Below are 17,447 nucleotides of genomic sequence, written 5' to 3'. Positions count from 1 at the left end.
GTCAATCCAATAAAGGCTTCAGTAAATTAAATTGAATTCATATTAGTTCAAATGAATGAAAAAAGAGTATACACACACACACACACACACACACACACACACACACACACACACACACACACACACACACACACACTGGTCTCCCAGCTGCTCTGGCTAATTACAAGCATTCGCCAGACCAGTAATGCCCCCCCGGCTCTGCAGCCGACCTCCTCTGTGTTTTTATGCAGTTAATGATATTATTGTTTGGCGAAGCTGCCGGGTCTTCACGGCTCCTCTTAATGCCACTGCACCTGCTTCCTCTAACACAGCTAACGGCAGGTGAAAAAAAGGGGTCTGGCAATAATTTATCACTCCGAGAGCAATCAGCAGCTGGCTGATTTTTTATTTATTTTTTTAAAATTACTATCGGTACCAAAGAAGACTTCAAAGCCGTACACTGCTATTCTCTGTTAAGAGCTACTGTAGCCAGAACACAAACACAGTTTAGTCGAAACTGCAGATTATTTTTCGGCATCATAGCAAAAATATTTGTGTAGTCTGAGCAGCATACTTTTCCCCAAGACAAAACAGTTCCCGGTATAGATGGGATTTATGGGACGTACTTAAGTTTGAAATGTAAGCACAAAGTCTTTGTGGACTTGGATCAGCTGCTACACAAAGAAACTAACGTTGATTCAACTAAACTAAAAGAATGAGAGTTCATTTTGATCTAGTTGTCACTCAGAGTCTTATCATTCTTTCTTGATGAGCAGGAATTTACACTTTGGTGAACTAAAAGTGCTTACTTCTTAGTTAACAGTGTGTCTAGTCTTGTCCACATGGCTGAGATCTGAAAGGTGGCACCACCAAAAGTCTGAGATGGGAGTCTATGGCCTCCTCCATGAAAACAATCACAGGCTGTGCTGCACAAATGAGCGTGTCTGAGTGGGACAGACATTGTTTATGAGAGTTTAGAGGGGCAGTCTGTGTACTCGCAGAGTCCAGACGTGTGTAAGGACAGCTGGAGGAACACAGAGAGGCGAGCTTGGAAATAGATTCGGTTCACAGAATGTCTCTGAACAGAGACGAGACAGAAAACGGTTTGTTCTCACAGGTCCTATTAAATATAGGAACACCGAACATTAGCATATAAAAAGAAGAGTTTGTAATTTACAAGTTTTTCTCACAGACATGTATTCCCTAAAAGCAAATTCAAGGTTAAATCATTAAATATGATGGGGATTAATTCCAGACAACGTGAATTAGATTTTAGACACGTTCTAGAGTGAATCATGTCTTAAATTTTAAAAACCTCATTTATTGCACTGGATGAAAATAATGAAAACTTCTGTTTGTTGAGGTCATCAGCTATTGACACAGTTTGAAGACAGATTTGCCATCTCTTTTGGTGTCTTACAATCTGATTTAAGATAGAAGTGTTGGAGAACTGTGGGAAAAGTAATCAATTCTTCTTACCTAACGGTCCTGAGAGATAAAGCTTCAGTTGAACAACAGATTTAACTGATTACAACCAGACCAACCAGTGTGCTTGAAGAGAGGAGCTGCCTAAAACTCGGGGAACGGCACATGACACCAACTTGCTAGCTATGAAATCACTTGAATATTTGCCCCATGGTGTAATCCTATATCACAGATTTTCTGCTAGGTAGCTAGTAAGTACTGCTAACCTTAACCATAGGATTTAAAGCCAACCCTTAGGGACATTATTGTCTAACCCTACCTCCATATTTTCCTTGTTCTAGCCACAGGATCTTAATGCTTAACCTCACAGATTTGATTACCTAACCTTAACCTGGTACTTATTACCCAGATGATTTCAGTTAGAGCTGCTTAGGTTGGGGGGGGGGGGGGGGTTGCGCAGATGGTGTGATCTGCCCAGTAGTTTATCCTTAGCTCCCCAGGTCAAGTGCCCAGTCCTCAGATGATGCAGTGGGAGAAATTTTCCAATTTCTTAACCAGTGTTTTGTTTCTCTTTTAGAAACCGGGGTTAGAGATCGTTGTGTCACCTCTCATTATCAGTGATTACTCGGTTAATGTCCAACACCGCTGCCTTGGACATTTGTAACATTACTTGCACCTCAGTCAGGTGACGTCTGACAACAATGCATATGTGAAAACCGCTGTAGGCATTAGTGGGTCTTAGTTCACAGTTAAGATCCTCATTCAGCCACAACAGGATTCATTACTTTTTACCTGGATGAATAAAGGACAATGAAAAGTGCCAAGCTATCAGCTAGCACTAGCATACATGGTTTATAAGCTTTCCTCATAAACTGCATGCACAGATACACATTAGTGCCAATTAACAGTCGGCTACAGATCCTTGTGCTGAACAGCACGTATGATTATGCTGACAAAGCTTATCCAGTTCAGGGTTTAGGGGGGAGCCTCTCCAAGCTACCATAGGATGAGAGGTGGGGGACACCGTGGACAGGTCCTCGGTCTGTCACTGGGTTAACACAGAGAGACAGACAACCATTTACACTTAAAGCCAATTTAGAATCACAGGTTAACCTAATCCCACTAACTGCATGTCTTTGGACTGCGGGAGGAAGCTGGAGTACCTGGAGAGAACCCAGGCAGACACGAGGAGAACACACAAACTCCAGCACATATAATATAATCTGTAAACTCAAAATGGATTTTTATTTAAGCTGAGGTTCGTGCCAGTTTTAAAGCACAACACGTTAACATGGGAGTCTATGGGGATTGGCTGATTTTTGGAATCAGCCTCATGGAGGAACAGCAGTTTTTGGCTCATAAGTGTCAGCCTTGGATGTTGCAGCTTATTTAATATTGAAAGGTTTATTTTCACATTGAGAAAACTAAGAAGAGCTGATTTGATTTTATTAATCCTTATTGTTACTAATGTTACAGTTAAGTTTTGCACTCATTGATCTGTACGACCATCTCCAACTTATATGTTCCATCACACAATAACGCTCCTCTCATAAGGACGGAGATGGCCAAGACTTTGTTCCTCTATATGTTACATAAACACATTCTTTATTCAATTGGATCCAGCAGTTTCTCCACGTGGTTTCTATCAGCTGTACTCGCAGCATGAAGAAGTGATTGACAGTGGTAGAAGGGAAAGGGGTTGGGTGCGAGGTGGCTGCTGTACATGCCGAGGTGGGGAGGGGAAAGGGGCTCCTCTTGTGTGGTCGAGATCGGTTTACCAGAAGAAACGTGGACACTTATCTGCACTAAGAAAACTGAGTGAACAGAGAAATGCCAGGCATTCCTCGGCCACCAAAAGAAGGTCGCCTCGGTGACTTAGGTGGGAGAAATTCCTGGCAGTGTGTGGGATTAAAAGGGTGGATGTGGTGTTATTGTAGCATCTCATTAGGAAAACCTGTAACGGTTTCTCAGCAAGAACTAGTTTTAAAAATAAGTGGTCTTATTGAGGAAAAAGTAAAATACCTCCCTTAAGAAGTTGGGAAGTGCAAAACGGCGCTAATTGTCCTGTCTGTGGCGGCTGGGTTCACTACAAGCAAAAACACATTTATGGGAAATTTTTCAGGTACAATATTTGGATTTAACGACTTTCTAAACTGCTTAAGCCAGTTTGACTTCAGTTTTTCTTTATCCTCCAACTGACCAAGTAAATTCCAACCAGGCCAGAAAGAATATCAACAAAGTTCCCACAGACATTGTGTGACGGATAATGACTCCGGTTTATGAAATGCGAGCCACAATGTTCCCTATTCAGGACACTTTAAATACCATTAACAGCAGCAGATTTGCTTTCTCAGCTGCAGACCGCTGTGGCAGGTCGACGGCATGCAAGCACGACCGGGGAATCGTTTATTCAACTGTGCACTTGATCAATCTTTAGCTGACCTCCTCTGCACGACACACTGTTATGCGAACCAACCCCGTGATGTAACCAGCGAGCCCTCGCTCTCAGGCTTATGGACAGTTTGTCAGAGCGCTGACTGACATTTACCATTTATGTAAACCCTCACAGCCTTTCCCTCGCATAAGAATTTCTTACCTAATTAGGTAAGGAAAAAAACAGCTTGGAGGAATGTGACCGTCTGTCATCAAGCTCAAAATATACACACAGACAAAGTACAATATTTTTGTCTTTTAACTCTTTGTTCCACTTTTAGCTTCGAGGTTCCTGTTTGAATTATCTGCCCTTTAAAACAAAGGAAGAAGGAATGCAAGGTGGAAATGCCTGTAGAGCTGCACACATTTGCAGATGACTGTTACTCAAATAAGGTGCGGGGGAAGTGCAGCACGTGACTGACGACAGTTTTAGCTTTGCATGCTGATAAAAGGTAAGGTGCACGGATTACTGTGACCGATATCTTATAGTTGTGAAGAAATCTGCAGTCAAAGTCAAACCTTTTCCACACACTTTTCCACATGTCCTCCGCCACTTCCTCTTAAACTGATCTTTGTTGTTGAATATATCAGTGGATGTGATATTTTTTCTCATATAAGCATCTGGTGCTGATAGGAAATGTTTTGAAGCACAGATGCTCTGCCATAAGTTTGCTGCTGGTCAAAGTGGCTTCTGGAAATTGGTGGCTACTATAAAAATTCAAGCAAATTAGAGGGTGTCCAGGCAGTGGACTGAGAGTTCTGTTATTCATTTCAGAAACCAGAGCGGAGCTTTGAAAACGGAAGGGTTCACAACAGCTCTGAGCCCACTTTTATGGCTGATAAATGACCTTCTTCCATGTGTGTTTTGAATTTCTGTGGTTCAGAATCCCACCCTGGTTCAGAGGCATGTGCTGTGCAGCTGCAAAATCACAGCTATAAGGGAACATTTTCTGCATGAGCTGGTGTAATATCAACAGGCAATGACAAGCTTAAATCAACTTTTTGGAACCTAAATTGTGCCAGTGGCCTCACTGAATGCAGGAAGAGTGTGTTTTTAGCTTTGGTGCTAGCCTGCTTCCAGCCCTCTGATTAGATGCCAACATCCACCTTGTCCAGCAGGTCGAATAGGTGTCATGTTCAGTAACAGTTGCAAAGCTTATCTTACGTATTTTTCTTTATAAATAAGATTAAATCACAGCTTATCATAACTTTAAATTGAATGTATGACTTTTACAAAGTGTACACCAATGAAAGAAGTACAGTTAATTGGGATTTCAGTCACACAATTAGCCATGCGTAGCATATGCATGAACTGACCTGTTTTTCTTTAAGACTTTAAATTGATGTATTTCATTAGGAAGAAGGATTTCATTTATTTGCAAGCTTTGAAAAATAGTCAACAGTTTTATTTTAACCTGAAACAGAGACACAAAGGTATGAATAAACTGGTGTGAGACCAGTCTGATGAAACAGTTTATATTTAAATGAACGTCGAGTCCAGAAACATGAATCAGTCGTTTTCATTATTTATTACATTTTTATGATTAAATTCAGCTCAATTAAGATCAGATAAGATAAGATAAGATAACCTTTATTAGTCCCATGTGGGACTAATAAAGAATAGGATAAGATGATAAGAATAAAAATAAGATACTGTACACAATAGAATAGAATAAGATAAAATACTATATACAATAGAATGAAAATCGAATAAAAATATACAACTGAGTCAAATATAACGTTGTCAGAAAAAGAGAGAGAATTAAATGTTATTTATAGCACAAAATGCTTCATTATATGAGGTAAAGCCCCTAAAATAATACAGAGTAAGCACATGGCGACACTGGGAAGGAAAAAAACCCTTTTAACAGGAAGAATCCATCCATCTGGTTGGGAGTTAGTATTTCACAAATGACCTTAAGAGTGAATTTGAGTGAATTTTGCGTTAGAATCACATCAAAACAGATGTGAACAGTTTAATTTGATGCTCTGTACACCTCAGCCTCTGAATAGGCCGAGCTCTGCAGTTGCTCACCTTAAAATCAAACGTGCTGTTTGGTTCATTTGTTGCTGTGAATGGCTTATTGCATCACTGCCCCAAAACACAGAAAAACATCATCGACGTAGCTGTATATTCTAGTTATGAGTAGCAGGTTGTTTTTTTCATCAGTGGCGGTCAGAGCTTCCCTCGAGTGTCAACACTAGGATTCTTATAATGGAAATCAAAAAGGCTAAAATCCTTTCTCTTTGGTTCCACAAGTTTAAAAAACACACAGAGTCCATGATTTGCTGCACTGCTGCAACTCTTTGAGTCTGGTGTGAAAGTTTACGAACCACTGGTCTAAACAACGTGGCTGCTGCTGTTTGTCAGGAGACATGAAAGGGAGAAAAATGGAACCACGCCAAAGAGCAGCGTGCAGGCAGGGATGCTGAGCATCCACAGCGGGAGATCTCAGTTCTGCTCCGGCCTTCGCTGACGTAACCGTCTCCAGCACGTACCTCATCGTACCTCGCTCTGTGCTCGCTGACCTGGTTTTCTGCACTACAAATCACACCGGGAGTCGAGCTACAGCCTCGCTCTCCCCTTCCCCGTCGAGGATTGCACAGAAAACAATCCAGGAGGAGAAAGCAGGCAGTGTAGACTTTGCACTTATTTATTTATTGCTATCATAAATTCATAGCCTTGCGTATTTGGAGTGTGCAGACACTCAAGTCCAAGAGAACATAGACTTTTAATTACAGCTTCTAGATTTCACCCAAATTTTATCCTTCTGTTTTCCTTTTCCTACTCATATTTTGTCAGTTGCAGAGGCATCAGCTGTGAAAATATGCAAATATCTTAGAATTCCCAGTCATGCTGCACTGTGTTACCATGGTCTCTGCATCAGCATTCATGCATTAAAATAATAAGCCTGCTGCTGTTCATAGTGATATAATTACAACAGACGCATCAAAGTTTTGACCCTTACTGTCTCTGTGCAGGTTTGTAGTTTCCAGTATTTTTTATTTTGCCAGATTTTGTTTGTTTTTGTTTGTGTGTGTGCCATGTAAGAGAAGAGTGTGAGATGCTCCTCAGCAGGCCAGCGGGAACCAGCCCGGAGGCATGAATGAGTAATGAGATGAATGTCCAGTCGACTGTCTCGGCTCCCCTCTTCCTCTGTAATTACCTAAAGCTGTGGTAGGTTTATCATTTGTGTGTGTGTGTGTGTCAGTCGGTGCTACTCTACTTTTTGAGCTGTGAAGAACAACTTTTATCTCAGCATGGAGTATCAGATCTATTTCCAAAATTGGAACTAGAAAATCAGACACTTTCAGGCTTGCTGGACAAAATGTTCCCGACAAATTGGTGAGGCGAGGCGGGTTGTTATGTGCTCGGAGAGATTTCCGACATTTTGTTCCACTTGCGATTGTCCAACATCTCAGCAACTCCAGGGAATAAAGTCGAGATGTAAACCTGACACTTGAAGTCTGTGTATTGTGTTCATTGGCATTCTAGATGAAGCAAGTTAGACCCGTGTTATTTGTGAATAGATGATTATAACTGTATTTCTTTATATTCTTCTTTGTTATTTACGGGAAATGAAACCTGGAACGGCCGCACAGAAAACCCAATCAGTGTTTTAAGACCACGGGAACTTTTTCCTTAATTCTTATAACTCTTGGAGGAATCCCCCTGTTTTTTGGTGGTCAGCAGCATGAGAACCAGTTTATATATTGAAGTTCCTATAACCGAGTTTGGTTTTTTTTTTTAGCTCCTACTACAGAGTAACTACTCTCTGTCAAAAGAGGAAGAAAGTATCAAACAAATATCAGCTGTAAGCAAAATTTAAGCCTAAAAATGGAACTGAATGACAGCACGATTCAGGTTTTATTAAGCCAGTCCCACCCAGCAGCGCCGGGGGGAAAAATAATATGTAGGGTTGAAACTGAAACTTGATTCATGTGATTCAAATTCTTTGGGTTTTTGAAATGTTCTTGTAAAAGTGGGTGGATGTTTGTTGGTGGAACGACCTTTCACAGAAGGCTGGTAAAGGTTAATCTTTCATAAGCCCTTTTTCCTTTATGAAAAAGGGACTTTCTGATTTTGTCTTGCATTCCCCGTTTTATTTCTGCATTTGGATATTTCAAAAAGATAAACTGTCTTTTATTATCTCTTCCTTGTAATGAGAAATATTTTACCGATGGAGCAGTAAAAATTTGGTTTGGTTTGGTTTGCGGTACTAGCATTTGGCCACCATGCAAAATTAAAAATTATTTTTGACTTTGCCTTTTGATCTGGGCTGTTTTATAGTGTGGGCACTGAAATGGTATGGTAGATATCTGACAAAGTATGATTATTCATTTCAAGTTTAAGGAAACGACAATCCTCTGTGCCTGTCACAATGTTTGAAACGGACTCACGCGCAGACCAGGTATCTTTGGCAACAGACAGGGATTAATCCAATACACGCTCTCAGTGGGTTCCAAACACACACACGCTCACTCGGGTCCAGGGCAGATCTATATACACACAGAGAAAGAAGTCCAGGTTAGGGATGGTCTCAAACTCACAGATACCGATTCAGATACAGGTTCAGGTTCAGGTTCAGAGGGACTGACGCTGATGGCTCAACGATCCAGCGAAGGATGCCACAGGTCCGCCGTCATAAATAGTGCTCCAAATCAGCTGGGATCGGCTGCAGGTGTGACGGTGAGCACAGGTACGTGGGCCCGTAATGAGCACCGCCCCGGCAGAGGAGAGAAAGCGCAAAGGAAAAAACAAAACAAAACATGTTTCCAAACAGAGTCAGCCGGCGAGGCACGGGGACTGTGGCAGTGCCAAGTGCCTCTAACTACTCATGTCTGAAATTTAAGAGAAAGAACACAAGACTGGCAAATTTTAACTTGCTTTCAGAAGCGCCTCCAAACCAGCACTAAAACTTCAGATATGAATTTATTAAACACAAAAACATAAAATTGCAAATTGTCATCTGGGCCTTGGATATACTCCTTTAAATTTTTTAAAGTGCTTTTAAACAAAGCTCGCATGCATCAGAGTACAGGAACAGTGGTTGTGTTAAATCCGTTATTGACAACTGCATTTCCTTCCTCAGTAGTTCTTCCTTTTTTTTGGCTACTTCTACTTCTGTCACCACTTTTCAAACCGTACGGCTGACTAGTGTTTTGGCTGTGAAATTGTACAACAAGGAATAAACAAATGTAATTGCTGGCAACAGCACTGTTCATTTATGTTGGATACATTGTAGATTGAGCTTTAGAAGAGGTACCCAGAAGAATGTGGGTTAGAACTGTAAATAACAAACAACAAAGTCATTCCAGGCTGAAAGCTCAAAATGCAAATAGTCGTCCAGGAGGGCAGACAGAATATGCATTAACAAATCTGTCTACCTGTGATGAGGAGGTTAACCAGTGAGAAAGACGGATAAACACCAGCAATCTTAATGCTTTCAATAGACATCCAGGGAATGCACATGATGTCCCATTAACACCTTTCTGCCTCTTTTGGAGTGGTTTCCTCTGACAGATTCTCTCTTGTTATACAAAGTAGAGATGTGTTTGGGGTCTCTGGGGGAAGGTTCACACTTGGAAACTGCCTCTTGGGTGATCTGATCGTACATGTACATGCATCACTGCAGGTGTGAAGAATAAGTGCTTAGTTCATCCTCTGTGGTTGTCAGGTTCTTGTAATTGTAACCCCTTAGTGCCTAGTGTATCATATTTGATACATGAGTCCTTATGAGACTCATGTAAAACAAACCTGTGTAATTGTACAATACATTTTAAGCAATGCATTGCAAAAAGATTTAGTAAATATGATACAAGTTAGAACTCATAAATGCAAATTCTTTTTGTCATTTGTCAGACAGGTGAAGAAACACTGATTTATTTAAAGAAAAATCTGATAATTATGTCATTAATGGTTTAAAGGGTTAAACTGACTTCAAAGGGAATGGAGTATTTCTGGAATAGCGCCTGCTGTGTGCTACACACCACACATCCCAGCCTGATTCTCCTGACATTGTCCACAGTTCATGTGAGAAAACGGCTTGAGAGGAGCTGATGCTTTTTAAAACATTAACAACCCTTTTGACTTATTCTGGATGATATTGCTGCATTTCCACACATCTCTGATAATACGGAGTAAAGTTTTAATGTTATACTTAAGAATTGTGGGGGGAAAAAAAACTTTTTTCTACAAAAACGTTAATGCTAATTAATATGACTCTTTTAAACTAAAACCAACTCAAAGCAGATTGGATCTTAGCTTCTATGTTCAATTTGAAAACATGATGGTGATTCCTACATGAATTTACTTTAGAGTTAATCCAGTAATCACCTAAAAGTGGATTTAGGAAGCTTTATACCCACATCAGTTACATCAGTACTCTGTGCTGAAAGTAATTGGAAAAGCAAGAAGAAACTGCATTAATGGAATTATACATTTTTTAGACACCATGTGGAAAAAGCTGACTGACTTGTCTACAAATGTAATCTTAGTTAGTTTTGTCTGCAATGGTCACTGTGGAGTGAAAAACCTAAAAAGAGAGCTACATTTCAAGTATTTCTATAATAGAGATCTTAATAGAAGAACGTGACCTAAATAGACGTTCAGACCAAAATTAGCAACACATAAAAAATGTATGTGTCTGCAATGGTGGAGGCATATTTTACAGGAAGCACTGGGCGATGCAGTAAACTGCAGAATAAATGTTTACATTACAGATGAATGTGTGCTTGTACGTCTTTGATATCCTGCCACATGAGACGGGATTGCGATGGGGCAAAGGTGAATCAGGTTTTACTCACATCACCGTGCCGTGTATGCCAAATAAAAGCCTGGAGAGCTGAAATACATATTTGCATTATTCGCCTCAAAAACCAAAGAAGGCGGTCGAAGGAGGTTAAACTTTTTTTTGCTAATTGAAACTGCATTGTTTAGCCTGGGGCCTTAGACTTGACACCCCACTGTGCTAACTGCTCTCTCATTTAAATGAATGAGGTGGCTATAGCTTTTCATGCAGTGCTGTTGTCGTCGTGAACGTTAGTGTTTGCCACAACCCCCCGCCACCCCCACCCTTTATGTACACCACCTCCTGATTGTTTTTGCAAATTTTAGTTTAACAGCTTACTTCCTTCATATGTTTTGGCTTTAGCCTTGATTTATGCAGTGTAGGATCTTTTATAGCGACGCCGTGTTAAAGAATCTGTAGGCTAGATAGAAGATGTTCTTACATCCAGTAGAGATGAACCACTATAATGCTGAACATCATCATTGGCTAAATGCTCAAAGCTAATGAGAGAGGTGAAAAACCTTTTCAGAGTTCAGTTATATTGATATATAATAATGGTTCCCAGAAACAAAAGGAAAAATGAGTATTAAGAACAATCTCTGCATTTCTGTTATCAGCAATGTTGTTGCTATTTTGTTGTTATTTTACACACTTGTAGTGATTTTTAACCTAAGCATTGATAATATACAGCAGTATCAATATAATTTACATATTGCATCATCTTTCCTAATGAATCTAGAATACCATGCATTTAAACAAAAAATGTATGTCTATAATTATAATAATCATAATGGATAATGTATAGTAAAGGTTTCCTAAAAGTAGCACATCACAAGTTTGAGGGTTGATGAGTAAAACAGAAACTCCTCAGTGCTTCTAGGTATAAAAACTGTACATCCCACACTATATGGACACACTGCAATATTATTTTGAATGAATATGTGATGTTAGAATATCAACCTCAAACAAAGGAGATATAAAACATAGTGCCAGCAAAATTCCCAAGTAGAGTAGTTGCATTTATATAAGTAAACATTAATACATACAAACATGCAAACATACATGTATTATGTTTTTATTGATTTTATTAAAGTTGCCTTTTTCTTGGCAATCCCATGTAAATGATCATTTAATCAGTCATGAAATATTCCTTTTTGTCTTTTTTAAAAATCACAATTCCAAATATCATATCAAATATTTTCTATATCAGTTCAGAAGAATTTAAAATTAATAATCTTTTTTTTTTTTTTTTCATTTTTAATGTCTTAAACTGCAAACTGCGGTTTTCATAATACCTTTTTTAAAGATAGTGTTATACTCAAACTTGTTAATAAAGTGTAAGAACGTCAAATTGGTTCCTGACCAAAATATTACAGGAAATGTGTAATGAAATATGTATTTATCCCAACATTCCTCTGGTATTTCCTTTTTTGAAACTTGGCTACATCCATCCAGAACATCTTTGAAATTATACAGTGAAAGAGATAAAAGATGGAGAATGATTTATAGTTTATAGAGCACATAAATCACTTACTATCACCCATTTGATCAATTTCAAACATTTCCAGTACACGTTTCTCTGGCTGAAATCTCTTTGAGGATTTCTATTATTGAAAGGAACTCCCTTAAGTTTGTTGTTGATATTTTTCTGTGTACATTGTTTATTTAAAACAAACAATTAACACAGGAATACAAACAGTTGAAGTCATTTGTAATATAAAACCCAAATGTACTATTTTCGGGTTTTTTCTCCAAGATAAATTTCCTCGACGTCATGACGTCAGACATTGAACTCCGTTAACCGGAAGAGAAGTGTCGCTGTGTGTGTTTTCATGTTTACATTTGGGGCACCGCGTCAAAATGAATCCCCCGATGATCATCTCGACCAGCTCCGTGTCAACAACAAAGAGTAAGACCGTGTGAACCCGCCGGCATCTTTACTGCGCTGCTGAACAGAAAGCAGAGCCGCACGGGCTGAAATGTGCTCAGTTAGCTGTTAGCTGCACACGTTAGAGAAGTCTGTGACACAGCAGAGAGTCCCCTTTGATTCAGTTTCAGTCCGTTTTAAGCCGTTGAGCTGTCTGTCAGTAATATGCAGAATGACTTTCGCTTGCTATGTCATAAGCACGTTTGCTAACAGACAGTTTTCAGGTAGCAGGTTGCTCAGGTTTCCAGTTTCTGATTACAAACATAATCCTTTATTATGAAGTCCACTTGATACGTTTGATGGCATATTCTGAGCATTTTAGCTGCAACGCACTCACACTTCGTTATTAGCTGCAGAGACAGGTGTATCAAAATAGCATTAGCCGTGTTTATGACACAGTTATGTTACCACAAGTGCAGGGACAGTGTCTTTGCTGGAGCTCTCCAGTCCTGTTGTGTCAGTTAACATAGTTTGCAGTTAAGTGAAAAACTGCTGCAAACATACAAATTAAAGATGCAAAGTGCTGTTAGCATTTCTGCTAACCGTGTAGTAAACATAGAACAATGTACAACTGGAGAGATCAGATCAGTATCATTTAATCTAGCTGTGTGAGTCAGGACCAAACCACTGTTGATCCAAATGTCAGACATACACACCAAACTCTATCATCCCAAAGCTGGGATACTTGTAACAGCAGCACTGTACAGGCCCTCTATTATACTACTATATAATAAGTGCCATCACTCATATTTCATTTATCGTATTCAGTCAGTATTAAAATATAGAATGTTATTTTTCCTACATGCACCTAATAAGCTAGCTCACAAGTGTTTTCAGTGCTGTGTTTCAACAATGAAAAAATAAATCTGTATTGTACGTGCGCAGGGAAACGAGAGGCAGAGCGTTCGGTTAACTGGACGGCAGAGGAAACTCAGGTGCTCCTCTGCGCCTGGAGCGATGAGCGAGTCCAGAAGACTTTGGCTGAAAACCTCAGAAACCGGCATGTCTTCAAACACCTCTCAGCTCGCATGAGTGAAATGGGTTTCTCTCGGAGTCCCCACCAGTGCCGGCTTCGAGTCAAAACTCTCAAGGCTAACTACGTGAGAGCCAAACTGCAGAGAAGCATGGACAGCTCGCAGCCGTGCACTTTTAAATACTTTGCCGAGATGGATGCGGTGCTGGGCCGAAGGACAGGGGGAGGGGAAGGAGGGTCTCATTTTGTTTCACACCAACGGGTGTCAGAGGGCCACTTTGACTCCACTGATGGGACAGGGAGTTTTACCTCGGATATAAATTCCAGTACAAACATAAGTGGACACCATTGTGGCTCTATGGGGAATTCAATGAGGCAAAATTTAAGCTCTTTAGAGGAGAGAGCAGGCTGTCAGCTGGACTCTGAGGTAAAGGTAGAGCACAGAGAAGAGTCGGTGGATGAGTTAGAGTACAGCGACACGGGATTCTCACAGCATCCGAGGGACAGGCACCACGAAGTTTATCTGGAGACTGCCATCCACCCGGATATTAACGGTATGTACTGTTACTGAAATAATAATGTAAACAACACACATTTATCTTATTTTAGGAGCTAAAGTCAAGAAGATTTTTACATTTTGTTTAAACAGTATGGGTCGGAGATAGATCCTCAAAATTATATCTGGATATTTCAAGAAACTTTGTGATAATGGTTTTAACAATGTAGGGAAAAAAATGCTTTATTGATTCTTGTAGCTTGCAGGCCACAGCACTTCGAAGTGTCAGTAAATGAAGGGCATTTTTCATCCTTCTTTTGCAGTACTCTCACTGATGGCGATGCTCAGTAGAGTAATTACTTTTAGTCACACATCACCACCTACTGTATCGTCCTTTATAGCCTGGTTGTGTTGGTGTTTTGCTTTTGCCTCAGATGTTTTGCCTCGAGTGTGTTATTTCCCTGCATATTTTGCAGTGTCGTGCTTTATTTGAGGTCAGTTAAGTAGCTAAATATTTAGTTTCTAAATCATCAATGAAAGCAGACATGTTGCTCTCAGTGTCAGATATGCCTGGGCTTGGGAAGGTTATATCAATGATGTTGCAACGTAATACTTTTAAATGTCAAGTAATCATTTATCCCAGTATTATCATTGATGACATATGGCACAGCTGTGGTGCGATAGACCCAGAAAGGGCTAAAGAATCACCAGGATTTGAAATGAGAGATGCTTTGTTCCAGATACGTCGGAACTTGGATGTTGAATGTGGGAGTGACATTCTTGAGTTAGTGGGTTCCATAAAAAGCGAGAACATATTTTTTTGGTTCTTAGCAATATGGAGTCTTTCAGGTATCACTAGCAATAAAGCATGATACTGTTTTTTTTTGCTCTTCGAAAGTGTCCGAAAAAAGCCTCTAGCTGTGTTTGCTCTGTTCTAAGCCCCTCCCACCAGACATGCGCAGCAGTTTGTGCTTCAAATGATGCTAATTCAAGTCTTCAAATGAGGTTTTAACCTCCTTGGTGAAATTCCTCAACTACATAACTCTTTATACTCTATTATATTTTTCCCATGTGGTATTATTGTTGTACTCTGACCTGAACAGGTCTGGAAAGCCTCTTTCTACAGGCTCAAAACATAAAGCTTGGAGGAGGAGAAGGACACTTGTTCCCTCTGAGTGATAACAGGCTGAATGTTTAAAGTTGAGACAGACTTCCTGCTAATAACCAAACAATTGTGAAAATATTTGTGGTCTATTAATCAATCCCGTCATTAATAACACCATGCATGTATTGTTTTATATCCTGATTTGCAGGTACAACAGTGGAAAATAGCTCAAGCACTCCTTCTCCACATTTGGTCCTACCTCTGCCTGCTCCTCCTGCTCCCACTTTTACCCAGTCCACTGCTTCTCCTCTCCCAGCACCTCCAGATATAAACCCCAACATCCTCCCTGCCTCTGCCAACCATCACCCTGCACCTTCCTGTCTCGAACCTGTCCTTAAGCACCTGTCAGAGTGCTTCCAGCAGCTGGTCTCTGAGACCCGGAGCTTGCTGGTGCAGCTGGAGAGTCAAAGGCAGGAGCACGGCCGATGGCACCAGGAGCTCCTGGCCCAGTGGCTGCAAAAGGAGGAACGGCGGCAGAGGGAGACGGCTGAGAGGGAGGAGAGGAGGGAGAAAGCTCGCATGGAGCACGAGATTAGAGTCCTGGAGCTCCTCACCAATCTGAGCAAACAGCAGGGGTGTAGCTGTGAGGGCAGCCGGACTTTAGCAGGGGGACAGGCTGGTCCAAACCATACTAACAAACACAGGAGTTAGGAGTTTTACAGTGGCTGACCCAAAGTGTGGACTGATATTTCTTCTCAGGTGGACACAAATAACATTAGCAATGAGGCAAGCTCCCACAGCCAGGCCAGCCCGAATCCTGAGTGGGAGATTTTAGTTGAGCCAAGTGCACAGATACCCCCCCCCCCCCAAAAAAAAAAGAAGCGGAAAGTCTGTGAGAATAATATGACTGCTACTGTTACTTTGACATTTAAAGGCCCAGAAATCCAAAAAAGAGGAAATTACAGTTGAAGTGTAAAAGAGGAATTTCTTCTTGTTTTTGCAGTCACATTGCTGAGGGGATTTCTGCGGTGTCAGTGAATTTCGCCAAATGTTACAGAGTTGTTTCAATGCACTTTCACAGAAATTAAAAGTGTATATTTTTCAACCAGTTTCGACTGAAATGTGTTTTTCACAAGTGACTTGTTTCAGTTATTTATCGCAACTGTTGAGCCAAAGTAAGAATCAGTCGGCATCATCTTCAGCGTGTTTGGGTTCAGTGGTGGCATCCTGATGTCTTGGATCTAGATCAAAGCTTAATTATTCATACAAATAACCTCTCTTACTTTTGAAGCAATGTGAACCAACCTTGAAACAACAACAGCAAAACTTAAATCAAAATATTTAAGTCAGTGTACAGGATTATATATGTGTGTGAATTGTAGTATTAATAGAAATTTTCCAATATACCACATTAAAAAGTGACTCCTGTTTCTAATCCAGATGAAAATGATAAACAGATGAATAATTAAATCACAGCTTTTGCAATAACTGTGCAATAAGTTGCAAGTATGAGATGTTGTCCATGCTGTGTGACAGCACATCAGATCTCCATTCATATCAAACTTGCTTCTGTTACATGAAAAAGTCATTAAAAATAAACAGCATTGGCAGCTTAGTGGTAATAGATGACGATAACAGACTAAAGTCAAAGGGCAGATGCGATGATAAAGCCGCAGGTTTGATTCCTTCAGTGTTTACTCAGTTTGTCCCTGCGGTCCATTAGCAGGATGCTGGGCTGTGACCTGGCTGCTACAGTGGGGGGGTGACAGAAAGAGGCAAACAGTTTACTGTAAATTCCTGACGCCTGTGTTCGATGCTCAGTGTTGAAGCTATTTTGGGAAACCAGCACAAACATACAGTGAAGTCTGTTTATTTACATCTCCGCGGGAACATTTCATACCCAGCATGTCAGCCTGGATGTTACCCCCGCTAAGACCTTTAGCGCAGCTCCGAGGCTCCAGGCTTCGAGTTTCTTCGTTGCTGTATCAGATGAGCTACACCTGAACAGTCCTTTGCTGTGATGGTGTATATGGTCTTCCTGCAACACTCGGCAATTTTCTCACACTCATGGGAGACATTTTTATTAAACCTCCAGGCTGTGGCTGGCTACATGCTGATTCTTACCTGAATAGACAAACTGGAAAATTTTCACTCAGGCATTCAGCATTGTCTACCCTGAAGGGGTGTGAACAAGTTAAAATGAAAAAGCCCCACTTCCTTTTGACATGTATGAACCAGATTGTAATCAATACTGGTTTGGCTGGGAAAACCCAACCACTGGAATACTTACTGATGATATCTTCCTTATTGTAAATGGA

The 17,447-nt window shown here is 40.5% G+C and overlaps 2 protein-coding genes across 2 annotated transcripts in view; both read left to right on the top strand.

The window, feature by feature from the left end:
* Positions 1–17,447, top strand: part of rasgef1ba (RasGEF domain family, member 1Ba) — a 118,125-nt gene that overhangs the window by 69,564 nt on the left and 31,114 nt on the right. The gene's annotated exons all lie outside the window — the stretch shown is intronic.
* On the top strand, positions 12,318–16,237 carry LOC146376732 (uncharacterized). Its single transcript, XM_084947177.1, has 3 exons — positions 12,318–12,537; positions 13,441–14,082; positions 15,338–16,237. Exons 1-3 carry the CDS (start codon positions 12,489–12,491, stop codon positions 15,838–15,840), a joined length of 1,194 nt encoding a protein of 397 aa, XP_084803303.1. The 5' UTR covers positions 12,318–12,488; the 3' UTR covers positions 15,841–16,237.

This window comes from Perissodus microlepis, chromosome 12 (assembly GCF_051167445.1).
Source record: "Perissodus microlepis isolate ML-2025 ecotype Zambia chromosome 12, ASM5116744v1, whole genome shotgun sequence".
NCBI lineage: Eukaryota > Metazoa > Chordata > Actinopteri > Cichliformes > Cichlidae > Perissodus > Perissodus microlepis.
The sequence above is the reverse complement of the archived record's forward strand: the minus strand, read 5'-3'. Positions and strand labels throughout refer to the sequence as shown.

What these genes read in the sequence shown, in the direction of transcription:
- LOC146376732 (XM_084947177.1), top strand. Translation starts at nt 12,489, where the DNA reads ATGAATCCCCCGATGATCATCTCGACCAGCTCCGTGTCAACAACAAAG. An exon ending in CTCCGTGTCAACAACAAAGA is followed by an intron (nt 12,538 to 13,440) that starts GTAAGACCGTGT and finishes GTACGTGCGCAG; the next exon opens with GGAAACGAGAGGCAGAGCGT. An exon ending in CATCCACCCGGATATTAACG is followed by an intron (nt 14,083 to 15,337) that starts GTATGTACTGTT and finishes CCTGATTTGCAG; the next exon opens with GTACAACAGTGGAAAATAGC.